This window comes from Venturia canescens, chromosome 5 (genome assembly GCF_019457755.1).
Source record: "Venturia canescens isolate UGA chromosome 5, ASM1945775v1, whole genome shotgun sequence".
Classification (NCBI taxonomy): domain Eukaryota; kingdom Metazoa; phylum Arthropoda; class Insecta; order Hymenoptera; family Ichneumonidae; genus Venturia; species Venturia canescens.
Genome location: NC_057425.1, coordinates 8,991,260 through 9,005,454, shown reverse-complemented (window position 1 = coordinate 9,005,454; position 14,195 = coordinate 8,991,260). Strand labels below are relative to the sequence as shown.

The 14,195-nt window shown below is 41.6% G+C and overlaps 1 protein-coding gene across 1 annotated transcript in view; it reads right to left on the bottom strand.

The window, feature by feature from the left end:
• Positions 1 to 1,022: 1,022 nt before the first annotated feature.
• The window catches only part of tyn (trynity), a 36,377-nt gene continuing 23,204 nt past the window's right edge, over positions 1,023 to 14,195 (bottom strand). Inside the window, exons 2-12 of the mRNA XM_043418680.1 lie at positions 9,227 to 9,308; positions 8,708 to 8,977; positions 5,455 to 5,721; positions 4,991 to 5,329; positions 4,807 to 4,914; positions 4,497 to 4,672; positions 3,994 to 4,267; positions 3,720 to 3,801; positions 3,407 to 3,551; positions 3,083 to 3,272; positions 1,023 to 2,953 (exon numbers count right to left, since the gene is read on the bottom strand). Coding sequence (XP_043274615.1) covers positions 2,802 to 2,953; positions 3,083 to 3,272; positions 3,407 to 3,551; positions 3,720 to 3,801; positions 3,994 to 4,267; positions 4,497 to 4,672; positions 4,807 to 4,914; positions 4,991 to 5,329; positions 5,455 to 5,721; positions 8,708 to 8,977; positions 9,227 to 9,308 — 2,085 coding nt within the window. The 3' untranslated portion in view covers positions 1,023 to 2,801. The remainder of the gene's footprint in view (positions 2,954 to 3,082; positions 3,273 to 3,406; positions 3,552 to 3,719; positions 3,802 to 3,993; positions 4,268 to 4,496; positions 4,673 to 4,806; positions 4,915 to 4,990; positions 5,330 to 5,454; positions 5,722 to 8,707; positions 8,978 to 9,226; positions 9,309 to 14,195) is intronic.

Genomic DNA, 14,195 nt, shown 5'->3' with positions numbered 1-14,195 from the left:
AAATACGTCAAATTAACAACGTTGATGATAGTCCAAAAATAATTTTCGATAAGCTCGACGAACTTTGAAAAACGAGTGTGAAAATGACTGTTAAAATCATTGTTATTCGAGCTGTGAACATCCGATAAAACGAGTGATTCTGGCTGCCCGCCAAATAAGCATTTCCCGGCGAGACTAGCTGAGGAAATATACAATATTATAAATAGTTCATAAATCGTATGAAATCCGGTTTGACGTTAGTATCGCATTTGTCTGTCATTCATCGCAATAATCATCATCCAACGACGCACATCACAATGGCTATTTCGTATGAAAATGGACGATGCACTTTGCGAGCAGAGATGAGCTCGCGCGCAGGAAAAAGCCATTTTACCCACGAAACTATCGAATTTGCGTAACTGGTCACGTGCCATGACCGGGACAATCCCGTCCGTCATCAATCGCATCCAGTCTCTTCTTTCCGCCCTCGTATATATGTATATTGCTATTCTATACACCATTTTGTCCATGCGTACATCGCTCGTCGTCTCGTCTATCCACTTTATCACTAACGTCCGGGTGTTCAGCTCAAACTATCATCGACCCTGCGTCAACGAATGGCACGAGCTCACCATCTCGCTGCACTTTATCAATATTGTACCGTAAAATTGGCCAATCAGGAAGAACGACAAGAGGCTGAGAGAATTCGCAAAATAAAGTGACTATTTTCACCTAATTTTTCTGTACAATCTCATTTTTTCATTAATCCTAACTCCAGGAGTGACTGAATAATTTTGGTATTTTTAATCTGAGAGTCGATCATCTTGAAAACCAGTGAGACAAAAATTCGAGGTCGAAGAGCATTTGGATACTACAAATTGTGATAACGACGTCGATGTTTTTTGAAACGTGGGTTTATGCTTAGACTTTGTTAAAATCATATTTCGGTTATTTTTTTAACTTCTTGTCCATTGATGAAGGGAAAATCGAGAGAAAAGAGTAAGAAAACAACAGGTTGGTAAAACGATGATAAAAACTTTTCGTTGATTCAAAATCGATGATCATTTAATTAATAAAACATTCAATTGTAGTACATACATTACATAAATTAGAATACAAATATAATGCGTGATATCGGGATGAGTATATTTTTTTTTCGTAATTTTCGTGATGATAATGAACGTGGGCTCTTCCTTATCAGAGGCCCATTCGTACACGTTGTTTTTGTTTTTCCATTTTTCATTCTCGTTTCTTTCTCATATATATACATTTTTTTCTCTCTTTCTAAAAGAGCTACTTTTTTCCGTCTCCATCCGATGCACTAATTTGATTACTTTTTATCTCAATTTTCAATAAGCATTAGCTAACTTTATCTCGTATCGTTTTTTTTCTCTTTCAATTTTGCCCGACCATCAGCCAACATTCTCTTCACTCATTCAATACACTGAACCCTCGGAAATTGTTTTCTACTAAAAAGCTCTTTTTGCTCTCTTCTCGCAGGAAGTCTCATAGTTTCCGGGCGAATCGTATCACGAAAATATCATCACACCGAAAAAAAAAAAAAAAAAAAATTTAGAAAAATCAAATAAATTAAATAATTCGCTATTATTCGATCGAATAAGTCAAAGTCGCCGAAGTCGCGAGAGGCTCGGGCATCTCGCAACATAATTATTCTCGCCAAGTTCGAACATCTGAACAATTATTTCCTTCGGGGCACGAAACGATCGGGCTTCTCGGAATTGTTTCTTCGTTTCTGGATACGCTCGTTTTTATTTTATTCCTTTTTTATTTTTCTGGTCGGGCCAAAGTGAGCACGTGGTGATTTCTTTTTACGTAATACGATTAATGAATCTATTCCTATGTCGTTTTTTGTTTTTCTTTTAAATGTATTTCAATGTGTATTCTCATGACGCCCCCCAAAGATATGATTATTATTATCTCTTAAATGCCATCATATGTTGCAGTAGCTTAATTGTCGCTTAAACGTTATGGATTTTATCTAACCTACTTTCATGTCTTAACATCTACGAGAATGGGCTATGAGGATAATCGAGGAATTTTCGAGAAGGGAGGGAGGACACGGAGGAGGGGGTAGTGAGGGGGGGGGGGAGGGGGCAGGACTCCTTATGATTAGAGACGTTAGTCAAGCGTGAACCTTTAAATACCGCTAGTCTTGAAGTGAGTTACAAGTCTATATTTGCTGTGGGAATGAGTCAAATAATTTTTTTTTCTCTTCAAACGAACATAAATTGTGATCGAATAGAGACATAAATCGAGTCTAATTTTTTCAAACGATCCAAATTATCGTTCAAGTACGAATTATCCGAAAACGTTGATACGTTCGCGTTATGAAATGAAAGTTTTATCGAAAAAGGATCCAGCATTGATACTGATATGAAAAACTGTTGAAATCAAAGCTACAAAAATTTGAAAGCATTGCTCATTCTCGGTGCAGCGTTCGAGGCTCTCCTCGATAATCGAGTAATCGAACCTTCAGCCTTGCAACTTACTCAAAAAAAGTCGGATTCGCGAATACGAATGGAGTTATATAAAAAAAAAATAAAAAAAAAAACAAAAAAAAAATATTAGATCGAGGGACAAGATCCTCGTTGGATTATTCGTGCGAGATAAAATTCGGAACTATTTTCCGCAAAATATCTGGCGTCCACTAATTCAGTCCTTCGTCCTTTTTTTACTTTTTTCTTTTTTTTTTCATGTTTTTTCTTGTATTGCCTTCGATCGATCAGAGCGTCGAAGCTCTCGTTGCTCTTCTGGCAATCTTCCAGTCCCAAAAATGGACTCTGATTATTGGCAGAGAATTTTTAAGCCATCATCTTACGCGGTGTCAGCCATTTTTTCATGTAGTAACAGAATATGGTCGATACGTAGATGAGAACTAGAAGGGCACATGTCACACCTAAGGCTAACACCGACGTTTTCGTGGGACAGGGCTCGATTATGGTGACTGTTTTGTCTGAAATGGAAAAAAAAGATGTCAAAATTGTTAAACGCAACCGAATATTTCGGGGTGACAATAATCGTTTTCGCGGGTCAAATGTTTTAATTTGTATTCGATCGACTTTTTGATTGACGCGGAACTTACCAGCTTCGTTGAAGTCTATGCTCGCATCGCTCTTGAGGAATTCCGATTGTTTTTCATCGCCGAAATCGAGAACGAGAATTTCCTGCGAGAGCGTCATGTCCTCCGACTTTCCTTCAGTTCCGTTGGCGATGCTTCTTCTGCGCCTCTTGCCCAACGATTCGACGGACTCACGGCCCCATTCGCACACGGCCTGAACATGATTGTAATCGTTCAATTCGAGATTCCATTAAAAAGGTGTTCGATCGAATATTATTCGATGAAATTTCGTCAGATTTATTGCACAGTTTTTTCAGGAGCAAAATAATAATATCCCGTTGAACGTACCGGCTCGCAAGGTCCGAGACAGTACTTGACGTTGCACTGGAATATCACGCCGTAAGACTCCGTGAACCTGAATGCTTCGTAAATAGATTGAAGTGCGTTGCCGTCGGGCGTGAAACTCGGGAAAATGGAAGGATCAACAGGACAACTGTAAAATAAAAAAAAAAGCCGTTCGTTAATAACAACAGCAGAATCGAAACGTTCGAAAAACATTCAAAATGCAATATTAGGGATTTAAATAATTTAATCGAGTTTTTGCGTCCGGAAAGATCGATGAAATTCAACATTTAAAATTAGCACGAACGGTTTTACGCACCCTTCGTCATCGATGATTTGGAAAGTGCTCTTCGAGTCTTTAGCCATCGCTACGCAGCTACGAGCGAATATTCCGTAGGGAGCTGTAAATAAATTTGACGATTGAGAACGAATACATTTTGAATTGGACGAGTGGATTTGCTATCATTGCAATTGAAGTAATAACGAAAGTTTTATTGCGACCAATACTGAGAAGACAAAAAGTGATTGGAAAAAATTTCAAAATGAAAATATTTTACGAAATAATGCGTGAGAGGACGAGAAATTCGACTTACTGTCTTCGGGAATTTCAATTCGGAAAGTGAGTTTGTCACCGATTCGTACAGTCTCGACTTCACGCGTGTGACTATCGAGAATGCGAATTCTCGGTGGCGGAGCTTCGGGGGCGCTGGTAATGCTTATCATCTCGGGATCTCTGATGGGAATCATTCCGAAGGTAATATTTTTCGAGGACATGTCGTAAGTGCATTTGACCTTGTAAATTTTATCGGCTTTGGTCATCACCACCGAGTGATGCTGGAGTACGACCGTATTCGTGTATACGCCAGTCTGAAAAGCATCACGCTGCAGGTTAAACAGACTGCTTTGAAGGTCAATGAGGACGAAGGCGATTTTTAATGAAAAAAAGTTGAAAAAATATCAGAGAATCTCAAAAGTACTTTGGCAATCAAAGTTTCAATGGAGAATAAATATTATTACGAGCGAAAATTCATGTGAATATTAGAATAGTGAAAGATCTACTGAAGAATGAGAAAATAGACAGTGAATTGATTCTTACCACACTCTGAGTGTTACAATCTTGACCACTCATTGTCAAGTCCAGTCTGAAAAGGTCGCTATTGACAACGTCAATGTTACAAGTCTCGGATCGACCCAGAGCATAAATACGACCGTTGAATGCTTGATTGGTCTTCACTTGGACAGCGATTCTGGTGTCTTTACAGTCCACCGTGACTGCAAATGAAGATTCGTTTGAAATGATATTTATAAACGAGGTTTGAGTATTTTCGTAATCTCTTTATTCCCCGAAGGGAATTGGATTTATTATTCATAGTGAATGACTTTGATGTGATTCATGCGATAATTACCATCGTAGCAAGTGCCTGTTTTGTCACAATTAACATTGTCCCTCGAGAATTCATTGAGCGTAGGATCGTGGATCGGTTGTTCGACGACGACTGGCAATTGGGTAGATTCTGTAATTTAAACGTTTTCAATATCGAATCGATAACGAAATCCGATAAGTTCAAAAATCTTTGTAATTAGACTCACTTTCGCACAAATTCTCAGAGTAAGTTCCAACCCTGTCGCCATTGTCGATGAGGGGTCGCTCAGCATTGAGATAAGTCGATGGGCCGTCGGGCAGAGTCCAATGATCGAGATGGAAAAGATGACAGTTGTGAGCGGTGCCCAATGGGACTCCACGATAAAGGTACGATCTGCAGAGGAAATCGTTCTCCGACGCGCACGCAGATTTACAGTCGTCTTCAGTCGGAACTTGGATCTCTTTGTCTGGATAATAATGCAGTCCGGCGTATTGTGCAATTTTCTCATTGGCGACTCCAATTCGTGGATTTACGAAGGTTTTTTCAGTTTTGCACGCTTCCGAGCCTGAAAAATGAATTTTCATGAAACGTTTGTCCCTCGTGCGTTGGTTTGCCGCAATTTTTCTTAATTTTCTTCAATTTTATCATTCGTATGTGGAGTCATTGAAAAATTGACATTTTCATTGGTACCTTTGAGACAGAGATTTTCGAAATAATCGACGCCCTGAGCGTCGACCAATTGGACGTATTGATCGGTGGTACGTCGATCCGAATCGCAGAGATGACATTGCATAAGATCGTAATTATATCGAACGGAGCGACAAGTGAAGCGACGTTCGTTCAAGCAGGCTGCGAGACATGCCTCCTTCGATGACGTGTAAACCAGCGCGTTGTCCAATCCTCGTATCATTTTGTTTGGTATTCTTTCGAACGCCCAAGGACGCAGACAAACATTTTCTGTTTAGCACAAGAATTTTTCATAATTTTAAGCATTGAAGCGTCGAGTGATGATTGTGTAAACGAGCATAACGGAGATAACAATAATCGATTACAGGGAGAGAGAGAGGAGGGAAATTTGAACCGAAAAAAATGGTCGCAACTGAACAGCAACCAATGAAGAATCTCTGACGAACGACTCATCGAGATCACGTTCGCATTCGCCCACGTGATGAATTCTTTCGACGACGAATTGGTCACTCGCTCCTCTCTCCCTCTTTTATTTCATCTGATTTTTTTTTTCATTTTGGCAAATGTCCACGGCGATAATTTAACTGTGGCGCTCGTCGCTCCACCTGCCTGGTCTATTTCTTTTTTCATAGTTGGTGCCTCCGAAAACGAGACAGAAGGAAGGGGACAAAAATTAAGAAAGAGAGAGAAAGAGAAAGAGCAGTTAAGGGGACTTTCAAGACCCTGGCGCTTCTGCACACGACGTGCCAACGAACCATCAGCTCTTTCATTGCGTTATAATTTATTTTTGGATTTCATAGTTCCCTTGTGACTCACTATCACATTATTTCTACATGTAAATCTATCGTTTTCAATAGCATCATTCCAATCGGATGTTACCAATCAAATGAATTTAAGCACCATTGAAAATGAATCAACAGTAAGCGATTATTCGTCACGAAATAACATCGGATCGTTCGATATTGTATTGTTTCTTCTGACGGAGATGAATACACGAGCCCCAAGAAGCCCCGTCGAGGCTGTAACGTCCCACCGAAATTTCTTACTTCCTCGAATTCGATTGCTGGATCTCGTTTCGGAAAAGTGAGTCGCTCAAAAAGTGTTTCGTTAACGGGTTCCACTGTGTTCGAAATTCCCAACAAAAAAGATGCTCAGACATCGGGAGAGAGCTATAGAAGAGGATAAAAAGTCTAAAAAGAAAGAGGGAAAGAGGAGAGCGATGGATGGAAAAAAGGAGGAGAGGTGAGAGGGTGTATATATATTCGCAGTCAGAATACTCTGCGAGGGGTAACCAGTTTCGAAGGTTTTACACACCTCGAGACCAAACCTCACACGAAATATGTATAGTTCCATGAGAAATGTAAAGGGCATAAGCTCAGGCCCAAACTTCGAAAAGCCCGATTTTTCGAGTCGTTCTTTCTCCTAGTTTTCTTCTGCCTTCACATACTTTTATATATGCATATAAAAGCATGTATACATAGGATGGGATCTGGTATATTGCACACAAAAGCGCGCGAGGCGTCCCCAGAAATAAAGAACAAGAGGATCGCACCAGCAAGCCCTGTCAAAACCAATATTAGGGCTTTCTTTGAGTCCCCTCGACCTTTTCGACACCTAACGTTCTTCCTTTACTACCCTCGATCCTCTTACATACAGCAATACTTTTATGTGCACGAATATATCTGTACGTTGGTATTTTGTGTCCTTTTTTTTGCCATTTGTACAATCTTGCCATATTCCAAACACGAGTTCTTAAGGGAAGCAGCTCATCCTCTTTCTTCTTTCTTACTCTTCCTCTCTCTGTCTTTTTTTTGGCTAGTACCTGTTTACCCTCGATCGTACCGTACTTAACGCCTTTATATTATTTCTCTCGAGTCTCACCCCCGCCGCGACCCTGCTTTCCTTTTTCCAGCCGCCCCCTTCCTTCGCAAACACTCGAAATGACGAAATTTTTCGTACCAGCCACAAGAGAGCGGCATCCAGACGAGGAAAGACATTTCCCTTTTGTTCTTTGGCATTTCATACCACACGAACAAATTTTCACGCTGAGCAACTTTTATGGGGCTCTCCATTGTAGAATTATCGCCTCGGGCCAGAAGACGAGCACCAGCAACACTCGAGCATCTAGTCTATTTATGTCCTTGTCTCCGCATTTGAAGCTTTTCTTTCTTTCTCACGAATTAAACATTTTTTGTCTCGATCCATTGATCCAGGTTTTTCGCCGAGGTCCACTAATTACACTTTGTAACGCGACGAGCATTTTTCTCACAAAGTTTCGTAAGTTCTTCATTTTTACAACCTTCTCTCGTACTCAACGGAAACGAAGCTGATAAAAAACCCACCGGCATAAAATTCCATAATTCTGCTATTCAAAAAGAATTTATCTCGAAAAGTATTCGCGAGTAAAATCTCTAAAAGTAGCCAAACGCACGTCGAATTTTGAAGAATGCTGGAGAAAATCGACCCCAAATTGAAATGTCTTTGAGAAACTTTCCGAGATCCCAAGTGCGAAACGTCCCACAGACAAATGGTGAAAAACAAAGGGGCGTAACTGGCATCACTTTGCTCGATGAATCGTAAGATGCGCCATTTTCGTGGAACAAGGGAATACTTCCAGCTGTTGAGTGCGCTAAAATCGGTTATTGCGAGCCCTGCCCTTTTCTCTCGCTTTCTTCCACACCCACCGTTTATCCGCTTTTCCTGAGATCGCCATCGTTGTATACACACCTATATAGCGTTTGTTCAACTCACGCGCCAGGTATCCTATTATTATTATACTTAGCCCTTTCCCCCAGTGCTATACGACCGTTTTCAGAAACTGAGAAATTTTTGTTTACCTGCAGGTGCGAAGATCCGGCGGTTATTTATTTTTTTCCCTAAATTAATACAGTCCTCATGAGTTGCAAATTTTAACTTCCCCAAACCGACTTGTGAGATACTCTCGCGGTCTTTTGACCCCGTTTCGAGACTTTATTTCGGCCAGCAACTTAAATCATTACTTCGATAAACGTGATCGAATGAATTTTTATTAAAAATCATTCAATTCCGTCGAGTCGAAGAATTATTTCGATAAGCACGAACCAGTTCGTTGCCCAAATCTACCAAGCGTTTGGTATTTATAAAATTCTCGACTGAACGTCATAAAGATTGTGAAAAATTTCTCTCGCTGTGTTGGATCGAAAAACTTTTTCAAATTCCAAGCCCCGGATAAGTCAGAGTTCAAAATTATCGACTGATAATCGTAAAGTTCATTTACCAGAACGAATCTGCAGTTTGGTCATGTAATAAGTGTTGGCCGCCCTCTGTGGCTGAACGTTAGGGTTATTCGACGTCGTCTCGTTCTGCAGTTGGCAGAGTGTATCCTGCATCGGTGCTAGAGGGTTCGGCACGAATGAGAACACTGCTGCCTGGCATTGTGGCTCCTCGCGACACCATCCTTGACACTCGTAGAACGATATGTTTCTCACGGTGTAGTACGTGGTGCCTCGATAATCGAAATCCGTTAGTTTCTCGAAAGCTATCCTCGCTGTCGATAACGAAGAAAAACTGTTAGTCGATAAGGTAGAAAATTGCGATCGATGAGGTAGGAAATCTTGTAAAATTGATCATCACGCTTCGACTGAAAATGAAGCTCGATCGGTAACGGTTGAGACAACAAAAGTTTCGTATTTCAAAAATGTGGTTTTTTTTTGCGATTCTATCAAATTTATAGATAAATGAACCAAAAAAAACAATAAATTTTTCTGCAGACAGTCGAACGTGGAATTTTGCTCACATAGACCAGCTTGGATTCCGGTTGCAAGAGCGAGAAACACAAGAAGCCCGGTAGTAGCATGGCCGATCGCGTACGAGCCCATCTGTAACAAAAAAGGCGGGAGAAATGTGAGAAAAACGGCATGGAATAATGACAAAGATAATGACGTAACTAGATCCATGGGGAATACGAAATTCCTCACTCCTTTTCGCGCGCTCCACGTTTTTCTATAAATCTCACAGTCTCGGATTACGAGGAATTCTAAGTTATAAAACGTGCCTCGGGAATGCTTCCCGAGACTCGGAGATGGGATTGAGCTGCGTATAAACATTTTCAGGGACTTTGAAAAATGAAAGATGGTGTGGAGGAGCCCGAGGATGGATCTCGAGGAGATTTCTCGAGGTGAATTTTCTCACGGACTAGAATATTGACGTAATAAAAGTCACAAGAAATTTATATTTTCACGGAAATCAAAATATAATGGAGATAAAAATATAAGTGAATGAGTGCGCTCACGTAAAGTGGCCTCGCGAGTGCATTGTTTTATATTTTTCACTCTTCGATATATTTTATTTACACATGCAGTAATGCCGTACATTTCATTGAAATGCGGGCATACAGCTATGAAAAACAATCACTTTTACAGAGAAACCCCGTTACAGAAAACAGAGTCTCACGATACACGTAACACACATTTTTAAATATAATTCATTAAGACACAAAAAAATCGCGTGTGAGAAGCTTTGACGAAGCGCACGAAGGATCATTGTGTCATCGACGTTTCGTGTTAACAAGCTCTCAAGGTCACGTGTTCCATATTTAGCCCACTGTCATGATCCTCGTTTCTTGCATTCACACGGGCGCGCACCGTCGACGTGCAATGAGAAAATGATCCAACAATCGTTGACCGAGTTCACAAAAGTTATTAGACGCGCACGCTCCTCGCCGAATAATTTGTCCGATTGTAATATCATGCTCGACACGCGACGATAATTGAACGAGGAAATAAAGCGGGTGCTCTTCGCGTATCCAAGGATATTGCACGATTTTTTATAAAAGGGCTCCGCGAACGTATCGGAAACTATCGAGAAGATCGAAAGCCGAGAAACGAAGGGATACAAAAAGGTCGGATTTTTATCCTCCTTCAGTAGCGACTTCCGGTCTTCGTGCTCGAATGGCAAAGAAGATGGAGCAAATTTTACACATAACTACACCTTGTGTATACACGTTTACATATATAAACAAAAGTACATGCTCTTTGTGCAAGTTTTTTTATCTTCGGATTTATACGTGCTTCTAGGAGTATACGCGCCGATAGTTTGTACGCTGCACACACAGAAGCCCGAGTTAACCAGCGTTCGGCTCAACGGAGCAGAGCAGAGCTCGTTTTCTCGAAGGAGAAATGAACCTTTGTAAAAGTATTCACAACGAAGACGACTCACGAGATTGAATACCGCCTCGATTCTCTCGCGGTCGAGGTCGCCCGTTCAGCCACGTTTGCTGTATAAGCGCTTTACTATTTCTGTCTATATCTATAGAAATATATAAAACGAATTCTATGTTTATATACGTGTGTAATACGCAAGAAATATTGAGGAAGCGGAGGGTTATGTGCGCGCGAGAAAAGCAATTCTCAGGGCGGGAAATAATGTTCTCGCGAGGCGTACGCACGAGGAGAGGATGAGACAGGAAGGGGAGAAACGAGTCAGCGGAGCAAAGTTATCGTTTTTGTTTTTCGATACTTTTTATTTTTCCCTTTATTTCGAGATTACGCGCAGCGAGGTAATGACAGAGAAAGAGCTGGCTTTTTCCTCGACCTCAAATTACGTTATATAACGAATAAAAAGAATTTTTTTTATTACTACTATTATTGTACGAGGGTAATGTTATTTGTGGATGAGAACAACGAAGGCCAAGGTTCCCTGCTCCCCAGACCCTTATCGCTCGCCTCCACTCTATTCCATTCATCCGTTCGCGTTCCCTCGTTTCAATTGCATCAAGATCTTACGCTTGTGCTTCGTTTTTACTTTTTCTTTTCAGTTCCTCTTTTCCTCCGCTGCTTTTCGCACTTTTCTTCGAGTGTTTTTTTCTCTTCCATCCTCTACGCCCTTCTTATCTTTCCACCTAAGACAAAAAATGATTCGGCGAGCTCGCTCCTCCTCATCCGGTCCACCGTTTCCTGGTTCATCGTACGTACTCGCTTAACCTATCGCGGCTTCATCATGGATGCATGTGCATACACGACATTGCGTAAAAAGAAAATCGCAGGGGGGGATAGCTGTATTATTGTGGGGAATGCAAGTTCAAGGGAGTTGACTTCCTTTGCATAATTAACGTTGCATACGTGGCCACTCTTACGTCCTCGTTCATCCTACGATCTTTCCATTCTTCCTTCACTAACTACGTGTGTTTTCATTTGTGTGTGTGTGTGTGTGTGTGTGTTCTCATGCTAATGTACCAATGGGAAAAAAAACATGTAAGATTAAGCAAAAGAGCACGGTAGCACGATAAGCTCGTGGTACTTATATGCTCGAGTGCTTCAATCTTCATACAGGCTGTCCGGGGAATCGACTCGCAGATTGACAGGACGTGGAGATAAGCCGACGTGCCGGAAGGAAAAGTTCTTAGAAACTTTTCGCTGAGGAGGGCTCAACCGGAGAAGTTGATGGAACGAAGGATATTCCGTGAGCGCTCCGTCGAAGAGGGAAGTGCGAAAAGAGTTTTTTGTCCGAAATTACGTAATTTGACGAGGGACCGAGTATTTGGAGTGACTTTTAGACCACCCCGTATACGTCGATACAGCCGAACGTAGAAATTCAGGTTTTCTTTCGAGAATCCTTCCAGCGAGGTTGCGGACACCCTGTGAACGTGGCATTTTCATGCTTGCACAAGAGCAGGGAATTCCATGATTCCGGAAAGGCGAAGGACGCGATAAGCGATCGTGGGCGCATGCGAATCACGCTCTCGTTGAATCGCGCAATGGCACAAGACTCGGCGCAACATTCATGCACCGAAAAAAAAGGTCTCGAGGAAAAATCGAGCCTGAGACACGGACGTGCATGCCCTTTTCCTTTTTTTAATCTTATTTATTCTTCCCGTTGTCTGATCCACGAAAGGGCAAGAGCCCAAGCAGGGGAAAGGAAAAAAGAGGAAGCGAGCGAAGGAGGAAGAGGGATAACGTCCTGTCGTGTGCCTTAAGGGCCCGGCTGAAAGTTCCTTCAGAGGTCATTATCTCCTCCCAACCTTAACCTCCCCGACCTCCACAGGGCTGAAGAGCAAAGGGGTTTGACCCTCGCACTCCGTCTCGCAAAATAATACAATTTTTCAAAGTCATGAAAATCGTGAATTCACCTCCAGCATTTCTCTACCTTAACTACCATCATTCCAGCACTCGCTGCGGATCGATTACTCGACTCAGGAAGCCTTGTGAATGTGCCTAGTCAAAGAATCGCGAACCCTTCAAATCTCCTACCAGCACTCGCAGCGCCCTCGAGTTTCAAACATGACATTGAAGCAGAGCCGGCGATTCAAAAATTCCATTCCTTTTGATATTAATCTTCGAGATAGCGCGTCGGTGACGACGTAAAAGCTTCAAAATTTCTCTCCCATCGAGAATACACAGCGAAAAAGGAAATCACCGATTACCCGGGATTTAGTTCTTCGACCTTTACGTCACGACCGGTTTCGTGGATTCTTGCTACGGTTAAGTTAATTATAACATACGCGAGGAACAGAACCGGGTTGACGGGTTCACTTATCTCGAAGCTTCAACCTGTATATCAGGCTTCATGAAATAATGAAAGGAATAAGAAGGATAATGAATAGGAATAGTAATAATAAAGTTAAAAACTCCAATGACTTCTTGACAAATACATTTCAATGGAAAGAGCCCCGCGCGAATAAAATTCAATAGCATCTCTTATCAGTTCAGTGGCGCTTCCGGTCTTGGAGCGTGATATCTTTTCGTCTATTTCTCCCTCTTTCTCTCTCTCTCGTATGTTCCAACCCCGTGCGTTTTATGCTCTCGAGCCCATTTATCAGACCTATCACGCGTGTTCGTTTCACTGAATTCGAACACAAAATAAAAGTGCAGACGTAGCGTGCACTGTGCAAATCCTCTTGGCTCTCCCTCGAGATCCGAGATAGCCAGAGAATTGTGAAGAACTCGGTGTAACTTCTTCTCCTCTCGAATGTAACAGCTAATCTCGGACGCGAGGCGGAGCCCGTGATGTCGTGAGGACGATCCTAGATCCCGGAGTCATTTATTTATATATACTTATGTGAGTTGTGCTCGCCTGTAGGAAGGAATCGTTGAAAATAGCACGCAGTCGCAACTAGATCGCACCCAATAAAGACCGAGATAAGTTAGATTTTGCTACCCTTTTTCAGGGCCTCGAACATTTTTCACTCCCGATAAAGAGAACCAGTTTGTCCTCCTTGTTTTATTATTATTTTTTATTTTTTTCAAAATTCCATAAACGCATTTATATATTTATGGACGTGGATTATTTTATGGAGATGCGAGAAAAAACTTGCGTGCCTTTCCTTTCATTGCTCATTTCGTATATACAAAGATAACACACGTGTACACGCAATGTACGCCGAGTTCATTGCCACGTTCACACTTCTCGAGATTGAACGATTAGAGGGAGTTATTATGTGGTTACGACTCCGAGGATGAGTCAAATTAGAGGTTAATTCCGATCAAATTCACTGTGTGAATTACACGACGAAACATTTTTCTCAATTTTCTTCACGTTTATCGAGTTTCTTCTTTCGGTACGAGAACGTTGTATCTTATGAATGGGAATAATAACGAGGACGATTTGGATTCTGTGCATGTGTTTGGTACTCGAAAACTGAGTGGGACTTCGTGACTCAGCTAATGGGGCTAAATCGTGGCTTGCAATGATTTTTAAAGGGCCTTGGTCGAGAGGAACTTGAAGAGAGTCAGAGAGAGAGAGAGAGAGAGAGAGACAGTGCGCATAGA